Source organism: Amblyomma maculatum, chromosome 1 (genome assembly GCF_055883805.1).
Source record: "Amblyomma maculatum isolate TAMU_Amacu chromosome 1, ASM5588380v1, whole genome shotgun sequence".
NCBI classification, from domain to species: domain Eukaryota; kingdom Metazoa; phylum Arthropoda; class Arachnida; order Ixodida; family Ixodidae; genus Amblyomma; species Amblyomma maculatum.
In genome coordinates this window covers 145,178,484-145,196,046 of record NC_139344.1, presented here as the reverse complement: position 1 = coordinate 145,196,046, position 17,563 = coordinate 145,178,484, and the positions used below count along the sequence as shown (strand labels likewise).

Sequence of the window (17,563 nt, the reverse complement as noted above, 5' to 3'; positions counted from 1 at the left end):
GGAAACCCATGCATGCCAGAAAAACACCACCAAGAAGGCTGGTGAAATGGAAGTTGAGGCTGCTCTCACCCTCTTCCAGAGATCACTGCAACGGCACAACCTGAGATACACCACCCTACTCTCAGATGGTGACAGACCACCGCCGAGCAGTGGCATCTGCAAACAAGTGCAAGACCATTGCGGACATGCAGCACGCTTTCAAAAAACGCCATTTGGGTGGCCATAGTCAGTCTGACTACATCCCTGGTGCCGTCTAGTCACTTACATTGCTAAATATTGCAATATTTTCTCTACATTTTTGATTAAAAGAGAGCCAATCTCTTTTTTCTCGTTTTCTCAAAACACCGATTCTTGACTTCTTGCTTATTTGCAGAAGCGATATCTCTGCCTTCAATGGAGGTAGAACCATAATTTTTGTTGTGGCATGTAGCTAAAAGTGCAAAGCACACAATGTTAGGAGCAGATTTTGCAATTTACGTTTTAAAAATTTTAAATTTTGCTCTAGGTCAGACAGTAGGGCACCCACATTTGAATGGTGGACATTGAAATGCTATAACATCGCAAATATTTGTTTTATCAAAAAAAGTGCTCCTAGCAATTGTATATATTATGCTTTCTAGTGCCTAGCAAAGTGTCAATATGATTTTTTTTTAGTGTGGTTACTTTTTCATTGTTTCTGCAAATTGTGAACAATTAATTTCATCTATCTTTTGAACTAATTGGACAATTGGAAAAATAGTTACATATTTGAAATTAGCGCAAAAAACTGAATCGGACTACCTAGTTTTATCAAGTTAATTAAGAAAATTAAGAAAAATAGCTTTAAGAGCCATGTCCCCTCCTTAAGCATTTCTAAGAAATGCATAACGTTGAGTACCGAAAAATTCTGAAGCACGCGCCAACCCGATGGCTGTCGCTTGGGAAATGCCTGGAAAGGTTAATGAATCAATGGGGACATCTGTTGAGTTGTTTCCCTTCATGAGGTGAAAAAAGATGCCGCAAGTGCGCAATTTCTGTCATACTACCAAATTCCAGACTCCAGTGGTGTCGGCGCAAAGTACAGAACTGTAGCACATGCCGTGCAAATTGAAGAGAAAGAAGGCAGCAAATGCTGCACCAGTGGCAGTAAAAAAGGCTAAGGCCACTGATATGGTGGACCAGAGTAGGCCACCATGCATAGCACGTGAAGAGGGGCTGTTTCAGTTTTTTGAGCTCAGACGTCAACAAAGCGTGCTGTCTTTTTTTGAATAACACCATTCCTGTCTTTGAGGCATTGAACTGACGGCTGCAGTCTCAAGCTCCTCAAATACACGCATTGCAATCTTTACTTTTTGGGCTTCTTGAAGACCTCCTTTCAAGGTTTGTGCAGCCACGCCTTCTAAAGGAACAAAGGACCTACTTACAGTTGATTACCATGACAAAGATGGACAGAAGGATGATGAAGACATTGTGGTGGGACTGGAAGCCAAACGCATTGTTCAGAAACTCAAGCCAAGTGAGCAAGAACAATTTTATGAAGCTGTTCGGAAGTACATGATCGCTGCCTACGATTATATTCGCCTCAAATTCCCTTTGGCTGACAATGCAGTAATTCTAGAGTCTCAGATCTGAAATCTATCGACATTATGTCCTTTCAGAATGTGCTTTTCTTTGTGGAACAGTTTCCGGTCTTACTACCACTAAAGCAGCAAGAGTCGAAAGACCAAGCTTTGAATTCTCTGGAAATGGAATTTGTCAAACTTCAGGTGTTTGACATTCTCCAAGATGTGCTGCAAGAGGAACGTGCTGACAGGCATTGGAGCGCCAGCTGAAAGGCACAGATGGGCGAAAGAAATTTAGCCCTATCTCAGCAGTAATGCTGGAAATCCTCTGTATACCACACAGCAATGCTGAATGTCAGAAGCAGTTCAGTATTGTAAAAAAAAAATCTCACCCAGTTCAGATCATGTATGTCCGACACAACCCTCAGTCACATTCTTTTGGCTAAATGTCGCAGGGGCGAACACTGTTAGTCTCGGCAGTACTCAAAGGAATTTCTGAAAAGGGCAGCATCTGCCACATCGAAGATTCCCCAACAGTGAGCAGTGATTTGGCACGGCAGTGGTTTTCAAACAAAAACCACCCAATTTACGCTTTTTTTAACTGAATAAAAACAACTCATTCAATATAAATGCCTCGTAACTTCTTCATCCCCCCCTCCCTGGTCTGATGAGACCTCCCTAATGCCTTTTCTGTGAACCTGGCAGATATGCTTAAGGTTGGCTCACAGTGATCAGATCCATTTGTCATAACCGATTATGTGCTATGGCAGCATTGTCATAAGTGGGTTTTTTTTATCACAGAAACCATGGAAAGGCTGATGGAGTCGTGGTAGTCCGTTATTATATTAGATATATTGTTCTAAGCGGGTTTGACAGTACTTCAAAGCGAGACATCCTGCTTCGAAGCATGCTGCCATTTTGCCAACACGAATTTGTCATATGCAAGAGTCGCAAATGCTGTGTTCGAGAAGTAGCGTATGTAGTGCAATTGCTCATTAGAGCTCAATTTGAAATATTGTTTCGTGGGTGCAAAGTTTAAAACATGTTTACCCATCTGCTTCTGTGGCCATTGTATGCTGACAATACATTCCGCAGTGTCAGGACACCGTCCCTGCACTCATCGCAGCTTTGGTTGTTGTGTTGTGTTGGTTTTTATGGTGCATAGGCATCTAAAAGGCCATCATGCGCCAAGCACAAGGCTGACTGAGTTGTGCTAAAGATACTTTTTCACACTTAAATCATAGTTGGTGTAGAACTTTTACTGCTTTCAAAAAATCTGAAACGCATGAAATCTCAAGGGAATTTTCTCCTAGCAAAAGGCATGGATGTAGTGGTATGTGTTCATTATAGAAACTTATCTATATAGATCTATAAACCTGCAGGAGGCATGTCCTATCAGAGCCCCAGCTCTTTTGCGAGAGGACCTTTAGCACATTTAGCACTTGAGAAGCTTTCTTCTTTAGACTATTTATGTATGGTAGGAAGGTAAGTTTCTTATCAAGAGTTAGGCTTAGGAATTAGTGGTTTAGAAATAAGTTGGGATCAATCTGTAACCTTTAAGTGGAAAAAGAACAGCTACAGTTTTTTGTTTGGAGAATTTAAATCCATTTTTGTCTGCCCAGGTAGCAAGCTTATTTAATGTTATCTGTATTTGCCTCTGACATGCTGGAGGATATGCAGGCTATTTGCAAGTCATCCACATAAACAGAATACATAATGGACTTAGTTATTATTTTTGCTATTGAATTCATTTTCACTATGAAGAGAGTGGTGCTTAAAATACATCCCTGAGGTACACCATTTTCCTGAATGAAGTTTCTTGAGAGGGTTGAACCCGGGCGAGCTTGAAATGAGCGGTCAGACAAGAAATCTTTCAGGCAGTTAAGCATCCCGCCACACAACACCTTGTTATGCTGTCTTAAGAGAATCCCTAATCTCCAGGTAGTGGCATGGGCTTCCTCCATATCAAGAAAGACTGCCAGGCAATGCTGTTTGTGTACAAAAGCTTCTCTGATCGTGTTCTTTAGTCAGGCGAGATGGTCAACTGGAGTGCAGAGCATTCCTTTTTAAACCCACATTGGTAGACATCAAGATGTTTACGGAATTCAAGTGTAAACGTTGGTCTAATATTCAGGATATTTTCGAAGGATTTAGGAAGGCAGGTTGCGAGTGCTATTGGTCTATAACTGCTAGAGAAAGTTGCCGTCTTACCAGGTTTGAGGTAGTGTGCAATTGTAGCCCTTTTCCAAGCTTCGGGTACTTTTCCTGTGACCCTTATTTTATTAAGGAATTTTAAAAGAGCTCCTACAGCAGGTTCAGAAAGATGTGCTAGCATCTGGTAATGGATTTCATCTGGACCAGGTGCGGTCTGTTTACCGATGGACAGTATTCTGTTGAGTTCTTGTAGAGTAATTAAATTACTATAAACCTCCGTGGCATTACCACTTGTGGGGAGTCCATATTTTTCAGCAGTGATTTTGTGCTTCAAAAAAGAGTGTAGGCAATGAACTTGAAACTTTGGGAAAATGTTGTCCCAATATGTCCGCAAGAAACTACTGGGATGGACTGTGGTCGTATGTCTAGGTGATCTTTCAATGCCTGTGTTGTACATTTAAATAACATGTGGTTTCACAGCAGCAAAGCGCAAGCCAGAAGAGGACACTCCTGCCAAATTGCTTGATGACTTGTTCCGCAAGACCAAGGCCAGCCCTTGTATCTACTGGCTGCCTCTTACCGAGGAACAGGTACGACATTGTGGTCCTTAATCAATGGGCCAGCATACTGTGATACTTTAGTAAAAGCTCGTTAATTTGAACCTCTAGAGACTGGAGAAAATTTTTAAATTACACAAAGTTTTGCATGAACCAAAAAATATCACAGACAACGGCCGCTTGCATTATGGTAAATTTGTTTGGTGAAAGAGTGTGCGCCTGCTTTCGAGGTGAGAAATGTGCTGTGGTGACCGTTTTTCGCATTACCCTCAATGCTTTATTGCGTGCACACTGTCCAGAGTCTCAAACAAAACAGCTGTAAAATTATAAGGGTCTTTGCATTGAATGCGGCCGTGATGTGCGTGAGAAGACTTCACTGTGCAACACGTGACAAACTCACATTTTTGTCACACTTGAAGAAGCACACTGATGGAAGGAAAGGAAATGTGCAGCGGTGCCATTCAGCACCCAAAACTGTGCGCAGCTGAGCTCTATTGGCCAACCGATCCATGGCAACTAGCTGCCATCGCCACAGCCTGGAGCTATTCTCAGAGATCTGTTCTTACCTGATTGGAGCTATTTTTATGATCGCTTACCATGCCAGTCATACCTGGATGTGGCCTCCCTTTGAGCAGCTATTAAAATTAACAGCTGCTGTTCGTTGGATTCTGATTCAATAAGCGTCCTACACCGCAGACACAGCCCCGGATCTTTGAATTATCCGGGTTTACGACTTAATGGGGGTGAAAGTAATGAGTTTTTACTGTAAATGCTATGCAGGTAGAAGTGCATGCTTGAGTGATCAGAATTATACTTAATGCTGAATTTGGTCAAAGACTTTGTTGTGAATCTCTTTACGGTCGCCGGAGGCAGCGCTAGCAGCGACTGACTGATGCCGATGCCGCCGCTAGCGAGTCAAGACACGTAACTGCGTAAAATGTACTGGGCTACAGGTGCGGGTTATGGCTATTGCTATGGCGGCTTCCTCTGCAGCTTCTGGGGAGGTGTCTGGGGGAGAGGTAATGGGATAAGAGGGGATGGTGAGGAATCCCGACCGCGGCGGCTGCGCTTCGATGAAGGCGAAATGAAGAGGCGTCCGTGTGTTGTGCGATGTCAGCGCACGTTAAAATCTCTTTACACACCTAGACTTTTTTGTTTAATGCATGCTGAACATAACTAAAGTGTATGCTTGAGTCATCATACTAATTATAGTTATTGCTCAACTTTATCGAGGGCATTATAGTAGAATCCTTCACGCACCTAGTTTTTTGTTTAAGGTTTTAGTGTCTCGTGGTTTCCTTTTTCCTAAGTAATGTAATAACAAAGCAAATAAGCAAAAAGGTGGTTCCTTACTGCAGAGTGCATCTCCTGTCTTTACGAGAGGATGTCACTTAAGGGGCCACTAATCTTAACACCATCTTTCTCGGTTATGGGCAGCCTTGAACGAATTTCAAGCCTTGAGCAGTTGCACAAACTAATTTTGGACACTCGAGTTCCTTCATTACATGCCGGATGAATTGGAAATGATATGCTGGGAGTGGTATTTTAAAACCGTCGTTGATACTGGTACAATTCCCTGCTTCTATTTTGAGTTATGCCCTTACTACCACCAGGTGCTGAGGTTTGCCAGAATAGGCCAATATTTTTGTACTCATTTCTGACACCAAACTCTCCCTGTGACATCAAAAATGCACTCATAGGTAGCACGCAAAGAAGAAGAGCGGAAGCAGCGGAGGCAAGAGCGGGAGCGGCGGCGGCAGCAGCAGCAGCTCCAAGAGGAGGAAGACCGCCGCAAGCGAGCTCTTGCACGTGACGTTGCTGCGAAGGCGAAGCAGGTACTGTTCCTAGCCTGCGAAAGTGTAGTTCATAGTACAGAACCAATTCGTTCGTAGTGTGGTCTCAACAGTGACCTGAAGGGTTCATTGGCACCTCTCTGTAATGTTTTTGGACAATCGGACTGCATGTTATGCATCTAGCATAACAAATACCTTAAAACCTCAATTTTTAAATTCATGACAGCCTGTATAGTTCCAGCCAATGCATATTATAAGCACGTGGTGTCAGATGCTCATTAATTAAGATGCTGCTGGGCATGCAACAGTTGAATGAAACAGGTTCCCAAACTGAGACTTGTGTCAAGGCAGCATTGGCACAGCTGGACAATGTCCAGCCTGAATTGCATGATGAGTGCAGCAGTGGGCACAGATGACAGCAGGAGCAGGGGGATGACAGCCCAGTAGGAGCACTGGAATACGGGGCAGGCTAAAAGTGCATAGTTAAAAGGGGGTAAATGCTCCTAGTACCGGCTCTCTGGAGCAGCCCAAAGAGGTGCATGGTTGCTGATGGATCACGTGCACTCAAGAATTTTATGCATGGAATCTGCAGTTCACTAAAGTGCGAATCACACGCATACCTGACAACCCTCCCAATTCGCACGGACTGTGCATTTTTGTACTTTGAGATTGTTGCCTCTGCCCACACAAGATTTTTTTTTTTTTTTTTTTTTTTTTTTTGTTGTTTTCTTAAACAGAAGCGGAGCTGCATCGTAATCCCTAGCATCATTGCCTGCACTAGCACCATTGGCATCCTTAGCCGTTTAAAGCTTCTTGTATGTTCACTGTTAGCTAGTCTGGCTGTGTACAGTGCACGGTGTAAAGTTTAAATTCTTGTGTGATTGATGCCTATCAGGCGATATCAAAGCCCAAGAAAAAATATTTGGAGAAGTTTTCGAGATTTTGTAGTTCTGAATGTCTGTATTTCGCGACATCGAGAAACTGCAAACATTTTGCTCAACTTGTGGATGCGACATCAGCATGTCTGACAGTAGCAAACATGATTTGAAACTGAAACTAGAGCAGAATTTCGCTCATCAACGTGGAATGCAACCCCCAACATCAGCTGCAGGTGAAGGGGCCATCAGTCTCGACCATGCTTTGAGTTAAGCTGCTTCGACACATTTTTGAAGCTAGCAAAGTCTGCTACTGCAAGGTCCATGCATTGGACACTGCCTGAAAGGCCCTCCTGCCCCTTAACATTGAATTGCAACATTTAGTGCAGAGTCGTCTGCAGCCGGCCTGTACATCGTTGATTCCAAGATTGTTGGTAACATTGCATGCTCTGCGGGTAATTTGGCCGAACCCCGCAAGTTTCAGGGCGATAAAACACAAACTGAAGTGAGAGGAACGCCTACTATAGTGACGAGTGACCGCAGTTGATAAAACGCGCCGTTTCAGCACCGACGCCGCATTTCCGTGGCAGACGCAGCAGTCTCCGCTGCTTTTACTGCCGGAACATGGCACTAGTTCGTGCTTAAAAGCTGTAAAAAATAACAAAAAAAGACACCGGGCGAGCAGCGCGCGTCCATCGCTTCCATGCGGTCGCTCACGGATTCCCATGCATCGGTAGTGGGTAGAGGTGTGCACGGGCTCAGGCCGGCCCGAAAACCCGTAGCCGGCTTGGCCCGCCAATACCTGAGCTGGGCTCGGGCTACTCTGAAGTCCTCTGCGTCGGGCTCGAGCCGGTCTCGGGCCAGGCTATATTTGACTTGGGCGGGCCGGGCCGGACACACCGAACCCTGTACTGCAAAGCGCAAATATGGCCATAGTGCGATGCATCCTCTGACATCCTACCAACCCGAGAGCGTCTGAGTTCTCATCCTACGTCGATCTGCCTGTCCACCAATGCGCCCGCGCCATTAATAGGCGTTTCATTATCAGTTTCGAGATTAGCGCCCTGCTGACCCCTCTCAAGTCTCTTTTGTGGCTTGCTCATGGCCTCGACATAGCCTCGTTGGAAGCGGGGCATAACTCCTATAGTCCAAGTTGCAGCACCGTGAAAGGCACACAGCCACAAAATTAACCCTTTGCTCATAGAGCCTGCGCGCTTTTAGAGAAGCAAGGAAGATGTACAAAAAACTTGTTTTCATGAGAACGCATTAGTTATTCCAGCCCTTAGTGAGAGCAGCGGAAGAAACTTCAGCGCTGCCAGATTCATGATCCGGATTTAAGCCGGGCCTTAATTATGAGCACTGGGCCGTGCCGGACTAAGGCCCTTTCAGTGTCGGGCTGGGCTGTGCTCGAGCTCAAAATTTCGGCCCGTGCACACCTCTAGTAGTGGGAACAGTGGAGCACGCTGGAAACTTGAGGCAGAGCCTGTTTCCATGGGCAGCAATGGTGGGCGAGCGCGCGGACCAGTGTTATAACGGCGGCGCCAACGTGCGCGCTCTCTCCAGACTGAATCTTCCTCCACCCCTTTTCCCCACTTCACCGCAGCAGCAGTTGCGCCGCGCGATCGCGAAACGTCCGCTTCTATGACTTCAAATAATTCTGATTTAATGTAAACACCTTCAAGATGGTTTCCCTTACACCAAATCTTAATCTGGCTTTCGTTCTACATTGTCCTTTTGGGTTTTCACACGCAAACTGCGTGTAACGAAAACCTGGATATAACGAAAAATCGTGGACATTTTACAATTTCGTCATAACCAGGCTTAACTGTATTTGTTAATTCATTCAAAAATTGCTGCCACCACCCAGCATTTGAACCCCGCGCTGCCAAGCGTAGTCTTTGAAAACCACCATAGAAAGTTTTCACGGCTAAATGATAGGTGACAAGAACATCGGGGTCAGTGACATCGTGTTGGGAGATGGGGCAAGCTGGAACATGCGCCAACCGGATCCTTGTTGCAGCGAATGCGAGCAACGTTGTAGGCTTGCAGTGTCCGGTGTGACAGACCACGTTATTCTTGTGCGCACTAGTTTTGCACGCCGCTTGCGGTGAGCGAGATACGTTCTTATGGAAAGTGCTGTGCCGAGATGGTGAAGGGGAAAGTAGTGATTACACGTGCACGGCCAGTAAATTGAAAATAGCAGAAAAGCACAGAATTCCACCAAGCACATTGTCGACATACAGCTAGAAGCAATATGTGAGGGAACACAGGAGTGTGTGGCCTTTGCAGTTAGCAAAGCGCTCCCACCAACAGAAGACAAAAGAATGGGTGGCACCAGGGGCATACTCAGAAAGAGCAGCTGACAAGCTTTCTTTGCGTGCGCCTTTACCGATGATTCCCATCGCCTGTCGGTGGCAGCGCTTTACAAAGTGTGGAGGCCACGCGCTCCCGCGTTCCCTCTAATTTTGCTTCTAGCTGTACATCCGCAACAGGAAAGCCATCGAGGATGCTTATGGAGCAGATGTCAGCAGCAGGAGAATGCTACAGTTACGGTTAGGCTACGGTTAGCTAAGTATCCTAAAGTTGAGACCACTGTTATCACATGAGTAAAATAAATGAGAAGCGCAGATCTGCCATGCTGCGGCTCGATTGTTATGGCGAAAGCGGTCGATTTCGCCCTGCTCATGAACGTGCAAGATTTTGTGGCCTCCGAAATATGGTTACACCACTTTAGGGACAGACATAACCTTGTCTTCTGTGTGTTGTCCGTTGAAGCGAAGCAGGTAGACGCAGAAACGTGCACAACATGGTGAAGCGGTGCCTTGAGCAGGGCGGAGAAGGTCCCATTTTTTTGTAATCGGGAAGGCACATACGGCCCGGTGTTTTAAGAACATTAAAACACTGCCAACAGAGTGCATGACCAACACCAAGGCATGGATGACTGGTGGCTGCTCAAGTTTGATCGAAGGATGGAACAAAGGAAGAGAAGAGTCTTACTTATTGTCGCTGACTGCTCAGCACACAAGGTCGACGCCGAGCTGGAAGCTACAAAGTTTGCCTTTCTGCCCGCCAACACGACTGCAGCACTGCATCCGATGGACCACGCCACATGCTGAAGCATGCGATATTGTACACAGGTAACCAGAAGAGCTGCAACATCCAGTTACTTACAGCACTCCACATGTTGGTGCAGGCATGGGAGCAGGTCACGCCATCCACAATAGCAAACTGTTTCGGCTTCGCTGCTGGCAGCATGTAGGAAAGTGGCAATGACGGGAGTCGGGAACACCTGCCTGCAGCGATGTGTGCTGCACTATGTCAATTTCGGTGACTATGTTAATGTAGGCAGCGGTGTGCGGTGCCCTTACTGATGAGGACGATATTGCTCAAGTTGTGGGTGAGCAGTCTGTCCCAGAAGAGGCAGAAGATGAGAACGACGAAGAGAAAGGGGCGTCTATGCGTCCGTCCGTGGCACAAGTAATCGGAGCGCTGAATATCATGCGCGCCTTATCTTCAGCTTCGAAGAAGGGGAAGGAGACTTCCTGCATCACATTCGCGAACTATAAGACAGGGTGGCGACTAGCCCTCAAAGAGGAAAGGCAGAAGGTGATGACTGGTTTTTCCTTTTTTTTTTTTTTTTTTTTAATGTTTTTCTTGCCCTCCGGGTTTCAAATTCGTCCATTTTCGCTTACTGTTATTAGTTCGAGTTTTCATAATTCGAATTAATACAGTACTAAAAGCTCAACTTGTATCCCACAGGTTTGTAAACCTGTGGGATACGAGTTGCTTTTACTGTATTAGGAAGGTGAAGTACATCAGGTGATGAAAGTGCAGTGTACGTTCGAGAACCAGCAGGCACTTACTGGGCGAAAAATAGCTTTGGGTGCACCTACTCTGGCACAGGTTGCTGTATTTTTAGTCATTTTAATGCATTTAGCGCAGCAAAGCATAGAAATTGGTGTCAGAATTGTACAGCTGTCACACCCTTAGCCAAATTGTAATCAGAGGTTCATGGTGCCTTCCTTGCATAGAATTGTTTTGCATTTTTTAGGGTTTTTCATTTTCTGCTTTTTTTTTTTTTTTTTTTTTTTCTCCAGGAGTCCAAGCGTAGTGGCAGCCGAAGCCCTGTAAGGCGGCGTTAGAAGCTACTATTAATTCGATGAATTTCAGCAACCAATAATAAGTGTTCACGCAAGTCCATGTCGACAACAGGCGGGGGACTCCTCCCCGGCACCTTCATCTACGCCCTATCTGCCTGTCACCAGCATGTGTCAGGTAGTAGAGCTTTCTTGCGGCCCCACCTGTTTCCCCAGTCCACTCCATCCCTTTTAGTAGTTTTGTCCCTCTGGTTATAGTGCTTTCTTTTTTTTCTTTTTGTGTTTAAGATTTGTGGGAATGCATGATGGTTGTTTCTCTTTTGTGTAATTTTTAGAGCCATTGTGTGGAAGGTGACAGATATGCACTCATGTTGTTGCTAGGTAGTTTCCGCTGCTAGCAGATGATGGTAAGTATGGACAGAATGTTGTAGACATGCAAGAACCAGAGGGACAAGCTCTCCCATCCCACCCTTTTCCCATGCATTAAGTTTTGAGCTGCACCAGAGGATTCCGGCCTTGGAGAGGACCAAGCAGCAGCAGCTAAGGGGCACGCATCACAAACATGGCAGTGTCTTCTTGCAGATAAATGGGGAGAGGGCCCTTGGACTGCTTACATGCGGAAGCCTAGTTAGCTGCCGGCTAATCTTCCCGGGGGTCGATGAGCCTGAGGCAGGAATACGTCGCAGATGCACCACAATGCCCGAAAAAAAAAAGAAAAAAAGAAAAGAAAGAAGAAAACAGCTGACCTGCGTGTCGTTACATCATTTGGAACTGATCTCCACTGCTCTTTTGAGAAGAATGCTACCTGGCTAAACGCCATCCTGTGTGCTTTGAATCAAGACGGGACCCGGGACTGCGTCACAGGCCAGCAGCTCGTGCAACATTGACGCCTCTGTCGATAAGCTTGCAGTGGACTACAGCAACCTTGCTCTTAACATGGCTCTGTATTTCACATTTGCATTCATCAATTATTGCCCAAATGTCAGGGTAAATGATTCCATAAAACTTCGTGACGTCGACGTTCCCATTGACTTTTTTTGTTCATTGACATTCTTGTTTCACATTCACAGAATGAAGTGTTATATATCAATAAAATAACATCAGGACTGTTGCTTCTTTTTTTTCCTGTGCATCAAGATCTAGTCACAAGACATGATGATGCAACATGATGCACATGGTGTAACACTAGCTTTGGCCATAAATCAAGAAGTAGACCAAATGGCACAAAATAATTGTACAAGTCAAGGTTTTAAGAAGACTCAGTTTATTATGTGAGCCAACTGAGTATGTATAAAATGAAAGCCATCGGGTTCAAATCACTCGTAAAAATGTGCATGAGTAAATTACTCAGGTTAATTTGCCGGGGTGTACTGAATGGGGTGTTCTGCTAATGCAACATCAGACAACAAAGGTGGCTATATAGCTTTCACAGAACTGAGGAAGCAAATCCAAACAGCTGTTTAATCTGTTTGTGCAGGCATTGTCGTGTTGCAACGATGCCATGAACAAGCACTAGTAAGAGGCCATCTACTTGATGATCGCTCTGTAATGCTGTACATGCACAGTCTGTGCATTAAACTACTCTTGTGATGCTATAATCCATGTAAACAGTTTCAACCTACTGTAAGTGAATTTGGAGACACATTTGGTTAAAGGTGACACCACACCTGCTGTTCGATGTGGCCCGCACTCAAAATTTCTCATTTTGTGCCGTATGGAGCCATAAAAAAGTGGCTTAAAAACTGGAAAGAGTTCTGTTCCCCAAGTATCTGCTGCTAGCCACTGCAGTGCACATATGTGGACCGCAGTTGTCAAGTTGGGGGGTCATGCCAGCAGTTTGTAACAGTTGGGGTATGTACTACAAAAGGAGCGTCTGTATCACAATTATTTGGTAGTCTACCACTTGCTGCTATTTGCCATTTGTGTGGAATTTTGTAATGCTTGGGAAAAAGCATGGGTTGCAAAGGGTTAATTTTTATCACTCCATTTCTTCACTATCTGAATACTGCCACATACCAGTAAGCCGAGAACACTTTTGTAAATGACACATCGATCTCTGCTCTGCAGTGCAAGCTTCAGCATAGTTTAAAAATGATTCCCATCGCATTTTATTCTGGTCCAAGTGAAATGAATGGGAAATGAGTAGGTTTTGAAGGACCTCATTCATTCCCCCTAACAGCAAATAAACAATATTTAGGAAAGTAGAGCTAGACTACCATGAAGTGCAGCTGTAGATTTCTTTGCTGCTTCTGTAGACTTGCTTTGTTAGTGATTAGAGCTGCGTGCAAGCTGTAAGTGCAGCTGAAGTGATGGTGACACAAAGAAATGATTGTGCTGCTTAACTTCACCGAATAGCAATTCCAGTGAAGCACCAACCAAGCCTGCACCACAAGAAAGCTAGCAACGAGAGTGCGACTGCGGTCAAGTTTCCATCTTCACAGATTTTTTTTCTTTAAGGGAGTGCCTTATTCTAGGTTGAAAAAAAAAAAATAATCCTCACGCACTACAGGTGCTTTGGTGCCGCACTATGCTGCCCACTGCTGTTTTGATGCCAAGGGTGAGCCGCAACAAAGGCTCATGATGCCACGGCACTAATCTCAAAATTCGTACTGAAACATCTGCACTGGTTTTACCGAAGCGGGGGAGGCTAACAACACTAGATAGCCCACTTGTGGCCCATCTTGCCAGTCATTTATGGGCGGCGCAGAATCTGTTCATGGTGAGAGCGCATTCTCATGCACCAAAAGGACGCTATATTTGTCTTTGTTGCATGTACTCTGGATTGACGGTTCCAGGCCAGTCCGCCCAAGACAAATAACTCTCAACTCAAATTTAATAAATACAGGCCAAATGCCTGTGCCGAGCTCTACCCATGATACATGGCCATAAATAGGTTGTCTTGCAAAGCTATGTGCAGTTTACAGCTGCTTACATCAGTTATTGGCATAATTTTGAGTGGCCATTATATATATTGCTCTAGGGTATAATCTTCGGAGTTTCTTATTACTGGACCATGCAAATGGTAAATAAACATATTCATTAAGGTAAACATGTTCAGGGTGGCATCAAAATGCAGTAAATACAAGCTTCCATTTTTTATTAACCATGTGTAGTGTCAAAATTCACTGAAGAAAGGTCTAGCAGGTCCAGTAATCATTATGGGTGTGCAAATATTGAATACCTGACGAGTTTAAAAAAAAATTGTTTTAAACATTTTTACATGTTTTGGCGGCCATTTGTCTTGTCAGAGGTGCGTGCACAGTCAGAAAAACATTGAAAGCTGCATAAAAAGGAATAGAAAACAAACTGTCAAAAGTGTTTGACCCTAGAAATGTGCTCCAGAACTCATTTTATTGCTCCAAATCTGCTCCAATATGCTTGCTTCCACCCCTGATCACAGTAATTTTATCTGATGGAAAATTGCAGTATGGTTGTCTGAATATAAATGAGAACATTTTTTTTACTCATTTTGTAAAGTGCTTTGCTTTGCACGCAGTGTCAGGAAGGCCCCCTGCACAAATCAACCGCATTGCATTCTAATCATGCTCCACTGCACAATCCACGCAGTCGTAGAGTTTCTTACACTAACTAGAGGGAAAGCTGAGGGCGCTGCACTTCAACCACCATGGGCGCGCTAAGAATCATGGGCCGTGCCCTACTTGATGTGGGACATTGTTTTTTTCGGGTGCACGGTGTGGCGTTACTATGATGTTTCTTTTTTCATCATCATCTCGAGATGCGTACATAAACCGCAAAAGCCATAGTAGCGAAGACTCAAAAGCAGACGTCGCCAATAAAAGTTTCTCTTGATTGCACAGCTATAAATATTTCCAAAACGTTTTTTTTTTTTTTTTTATTATTTCAAAGTGTGCCTATTAAGTGCAAAATATTGATATTTGTGCTGCTCAAAAGCTAAGCCAATAGGAGAAAGAGCCATCGCTTATACTGGATAAATTTCACACTGACATGCCACTTCTCTCTCTTTTTGCAATTTATAGTCACGAAATTGAATGTTAGAACATTGTTTACGGTATCACAATGTTTATCTTTGCATTAGTTTTGGCCAAACGTTGTAGTTCTGCACTCGGTAGCTCTCCGGCCCATGATGCTTTGAGCTACCATGGTGGCTGAACTGGTCGTCAGGAAACTCCATGTAAGCTCCCATAGATGGCAGCACAGCTTTCCCTCTAGGTAAGAGTAAGAAACTATGCACACAGTCAAGCATTATGGTGAAAATTCTGAATTTTTGAATATTTTTGTTGAAAATTCTGTATATCAGTTTTTCCAATATTCATACCAACATACTCATATTGAAATATTCACACACCCCTAGTAGTCACACAAATTAAAATTTACCACGGCATGGTGCAGAAATAAAAAGGAAGGTAGCCACGTCACATAATGGTGTGTGCAACTGTGTATTCCTAGAGCGTTTTTTTCTTTGGCCATGAAAATGAAAGTAAAGGATGACCACTGGCATTCACTTGTATATCCAGTGCTGGCTTTATATTGCTTAAAATCTTTATGAGCAAGCCAAGTACGCCTGATGCTGCTTAATGATATAGATCTTGGTGTGCTGGTGTTGAGGGCAACTCTGGAGTTTTTCATGAGAATTCTAATGAAACGTCTACAATCGAGACAGAGCCATGGTTTGCCTCTCCGATCCGATTGTTTCCACCAAGTTCGGAAGCCATGTTGCAATTCATCCCAGTGCAAATAGATTTTAAAGTCTTCCATTTCTGTGGCCTCAGTTAAGATTTCTGCGGGCAAAACTGCATACCTAATGTCACAATATCATTACTGCTAGCTCCCCACACCACAAATTTTGGGGATTTTTCTAGGAATGAACCGAGTGATCATTCCCAGTTATTTTAGTCATTCAATGCACATAGCCGTGTTTTCCAATGTCTGAATTTCATTCACCAGAGCAGCTTTCTGGTCATGAACAGTACTGGTTTGTTGTTTTAAAACAGTTCTACATTTATATCCTGAAAAATGAATTGAAAAAAAAAAAAAAAAAAAAAAGGAATGTGATGTTATCATTGACTTAAAATGTTTTAAAAGCACCAGAATTGCACTCTAAGCAATGGTTCATACAAGGATGGACAGTGTGGCACATGGAAACTGCTGAACCTTTCCAAGTTAAGGTCAGTTGATTAAAAAAAGAACATTCACATTAGCCAATATATTTTCAACCGTGCTGACAAGTAGTAGCGCTGCATGACAGCTTTTGTACGTGAAAATTCCACTGACAAAGCAGCCCTCCATTCTACATTGAATCGTGCTGCTGTACAGTATAATGCCAACCGCTATTCTACCAAGGAGGGCACAGGTGAAAAATAGAAGAAAGATGCACCTGGTGTAAATGCAGAAATCGTACAGTTCTAATTTTGTGATGCAAGTTGATGGAGAGCGAATGCTTGTGCCGTGTCGCCTGGCAATGCCTTTAGCTCAGTCTCGTGGGCAAACACTTGCCATAGTTGCTCAAGCTCTCTCTCCAACTTCCTGGGGGGAGGGGTGGGATATAAAAAAAAAAGTATTCTTGAAATAAAGCACAGGACACAGTAACCTCTGCAAAACGCTATGTACGTTTAATCTGGAATCATTTGGTGCTGCTGCTGGCCACTCGTGAATCCACCATGAATCCACTTGCATTAGAAAGTTCTCTTAGGGTACTCTGTTGTAAACAACTGCACAATGAAGCCTAAACGTATTACCTTTGAATGTTAGGAAAACAAGGTGAGTGCTATTTTTTTTGTTTTCCTACACAGCCTGCCTACACATAGTACAGGGATCCTTTGGAAGGCTAGGATTCTAAAACCAGGCATTATACATACAGGAATTTACAGAAATATATTCAATTCTACACTGTCTTGGAAATGTAGGTTTCTTTGTTGTTGTTGTTGTTGTTGTTTTTTTTTTTTTTTTTTTTTTTTTTTTTTTTTTTTTTTTTGTATTAGCGAGTTTAGTGGCACCTAAGCTACATTAGTGCAGAGTTTGAACAGATGTCTTTTTTTTTGCTAAGCTGCTTTCTTTCACCTTTTATGAGTGAGCGGACCATTTAGAATAGCTTATGTGTGCATAGTATGCAATGTGGTTAGCCTAGCAACGATTGCTATTTCATGTGGTAAAACAATTGCTATTTTGTGTGGTAATTAATTATTCGGCGTATCTTACTTACTCTGGCATATTATAGCTCCTAATGATTACTGAAACTGATCAGAAATGCTGTTTCTAATTGTTGAGGATCATAGCTTTTGCTTCTGATCACCACCTCACAGACTGAAAAAATGCGTTCACTTTTCCTTTTACAGTAAAATTCGGCCCTCGAGGGGCCAAAAAAAAATGAATTGTCAATTAGCCCTAAAGAAACTGCCAAAGAGTGTTTGCATCAAAGCAATTTTATCTAATGAACGCCTGTGATATGGTTATGAGATGAAAACTAAGATATGACAATATTATATTGCTTCCCTCTAGACCTCTGCTTAGTACAAACTTGGAAATGCTAGAAGCTACTCCAAAATTTTAAGTGCTTCTGTGGCCCTT

At 43.7% G+C, this 17,563-nt stretch overlaps 2 protein-coding genes across 11 annotated transcripts in view; one reads left to right on the top strand and one right to left on the bottom strand.

Annotated features, from left to right (window-relative positions):
- Positions 1 to 12,128, top strand: part of LOC146204253 (uncharacterized) — a 61,819-nt gene extending 49,691 nt beyond the window's left edge. The window contains exons 14-17 of one of the 4 annotated variants that reach the window (XR_014703961.1): positions 4,176 to 4,285; positions 5,953 to 6,087; positions 11,018 to 11,195; positions 11,600 to 12,128. Coding sequence is in view for 2 of the 4 variants with exons in the window: in XM_084589193.1 (XP_084445319.1) it covers positions 4,176 to 4,285; positions 5,953 to 6,087; positions 11,018 to 11,062 (290 nt within the window). In the remaining 2 variants the exon portion in view is untranslated. Of the gene's footprint in view, positions 1 to 4,173; positions 4,286 to 5,952; positions 6,088 to 11,017 lie in introns of those variants that run through there. The other 3 variants (XM_084589194.1, XM_084589193.1, XR_014703962.1) reach the window with 3 other exon arrangements.
- Positions 12,129 to 12,264: 136 nt separating this feature from the next.
- LOC146204252 (uncharacterized) overlaps positions 12,265 to 17,563 on the bottom strand; it is a 67,397-nt gene continuing 62,098 nt past the window's right edge. For 5 of the 7 annotated variants that reach the window (XM_084589200.1, XM_084589197.1, XM_084589195.1 and 2 more), the window contains one exon: positions 12,265 to 16,522. In XM_084589200.1, coding sequence (XP_084445326.1) covers positions 16,402 to 16,522 — 121 coding nt within the window. In that variant the 3' untranslated portion in view covers positions 12,265 to 16,401. The remainder of the gene's footprint in view (positions 16,523 to 17,563) is intronic. The other 2 variants (XM_084589196.1, XM_084589199.1) reach the window with 2 other exon arrangements.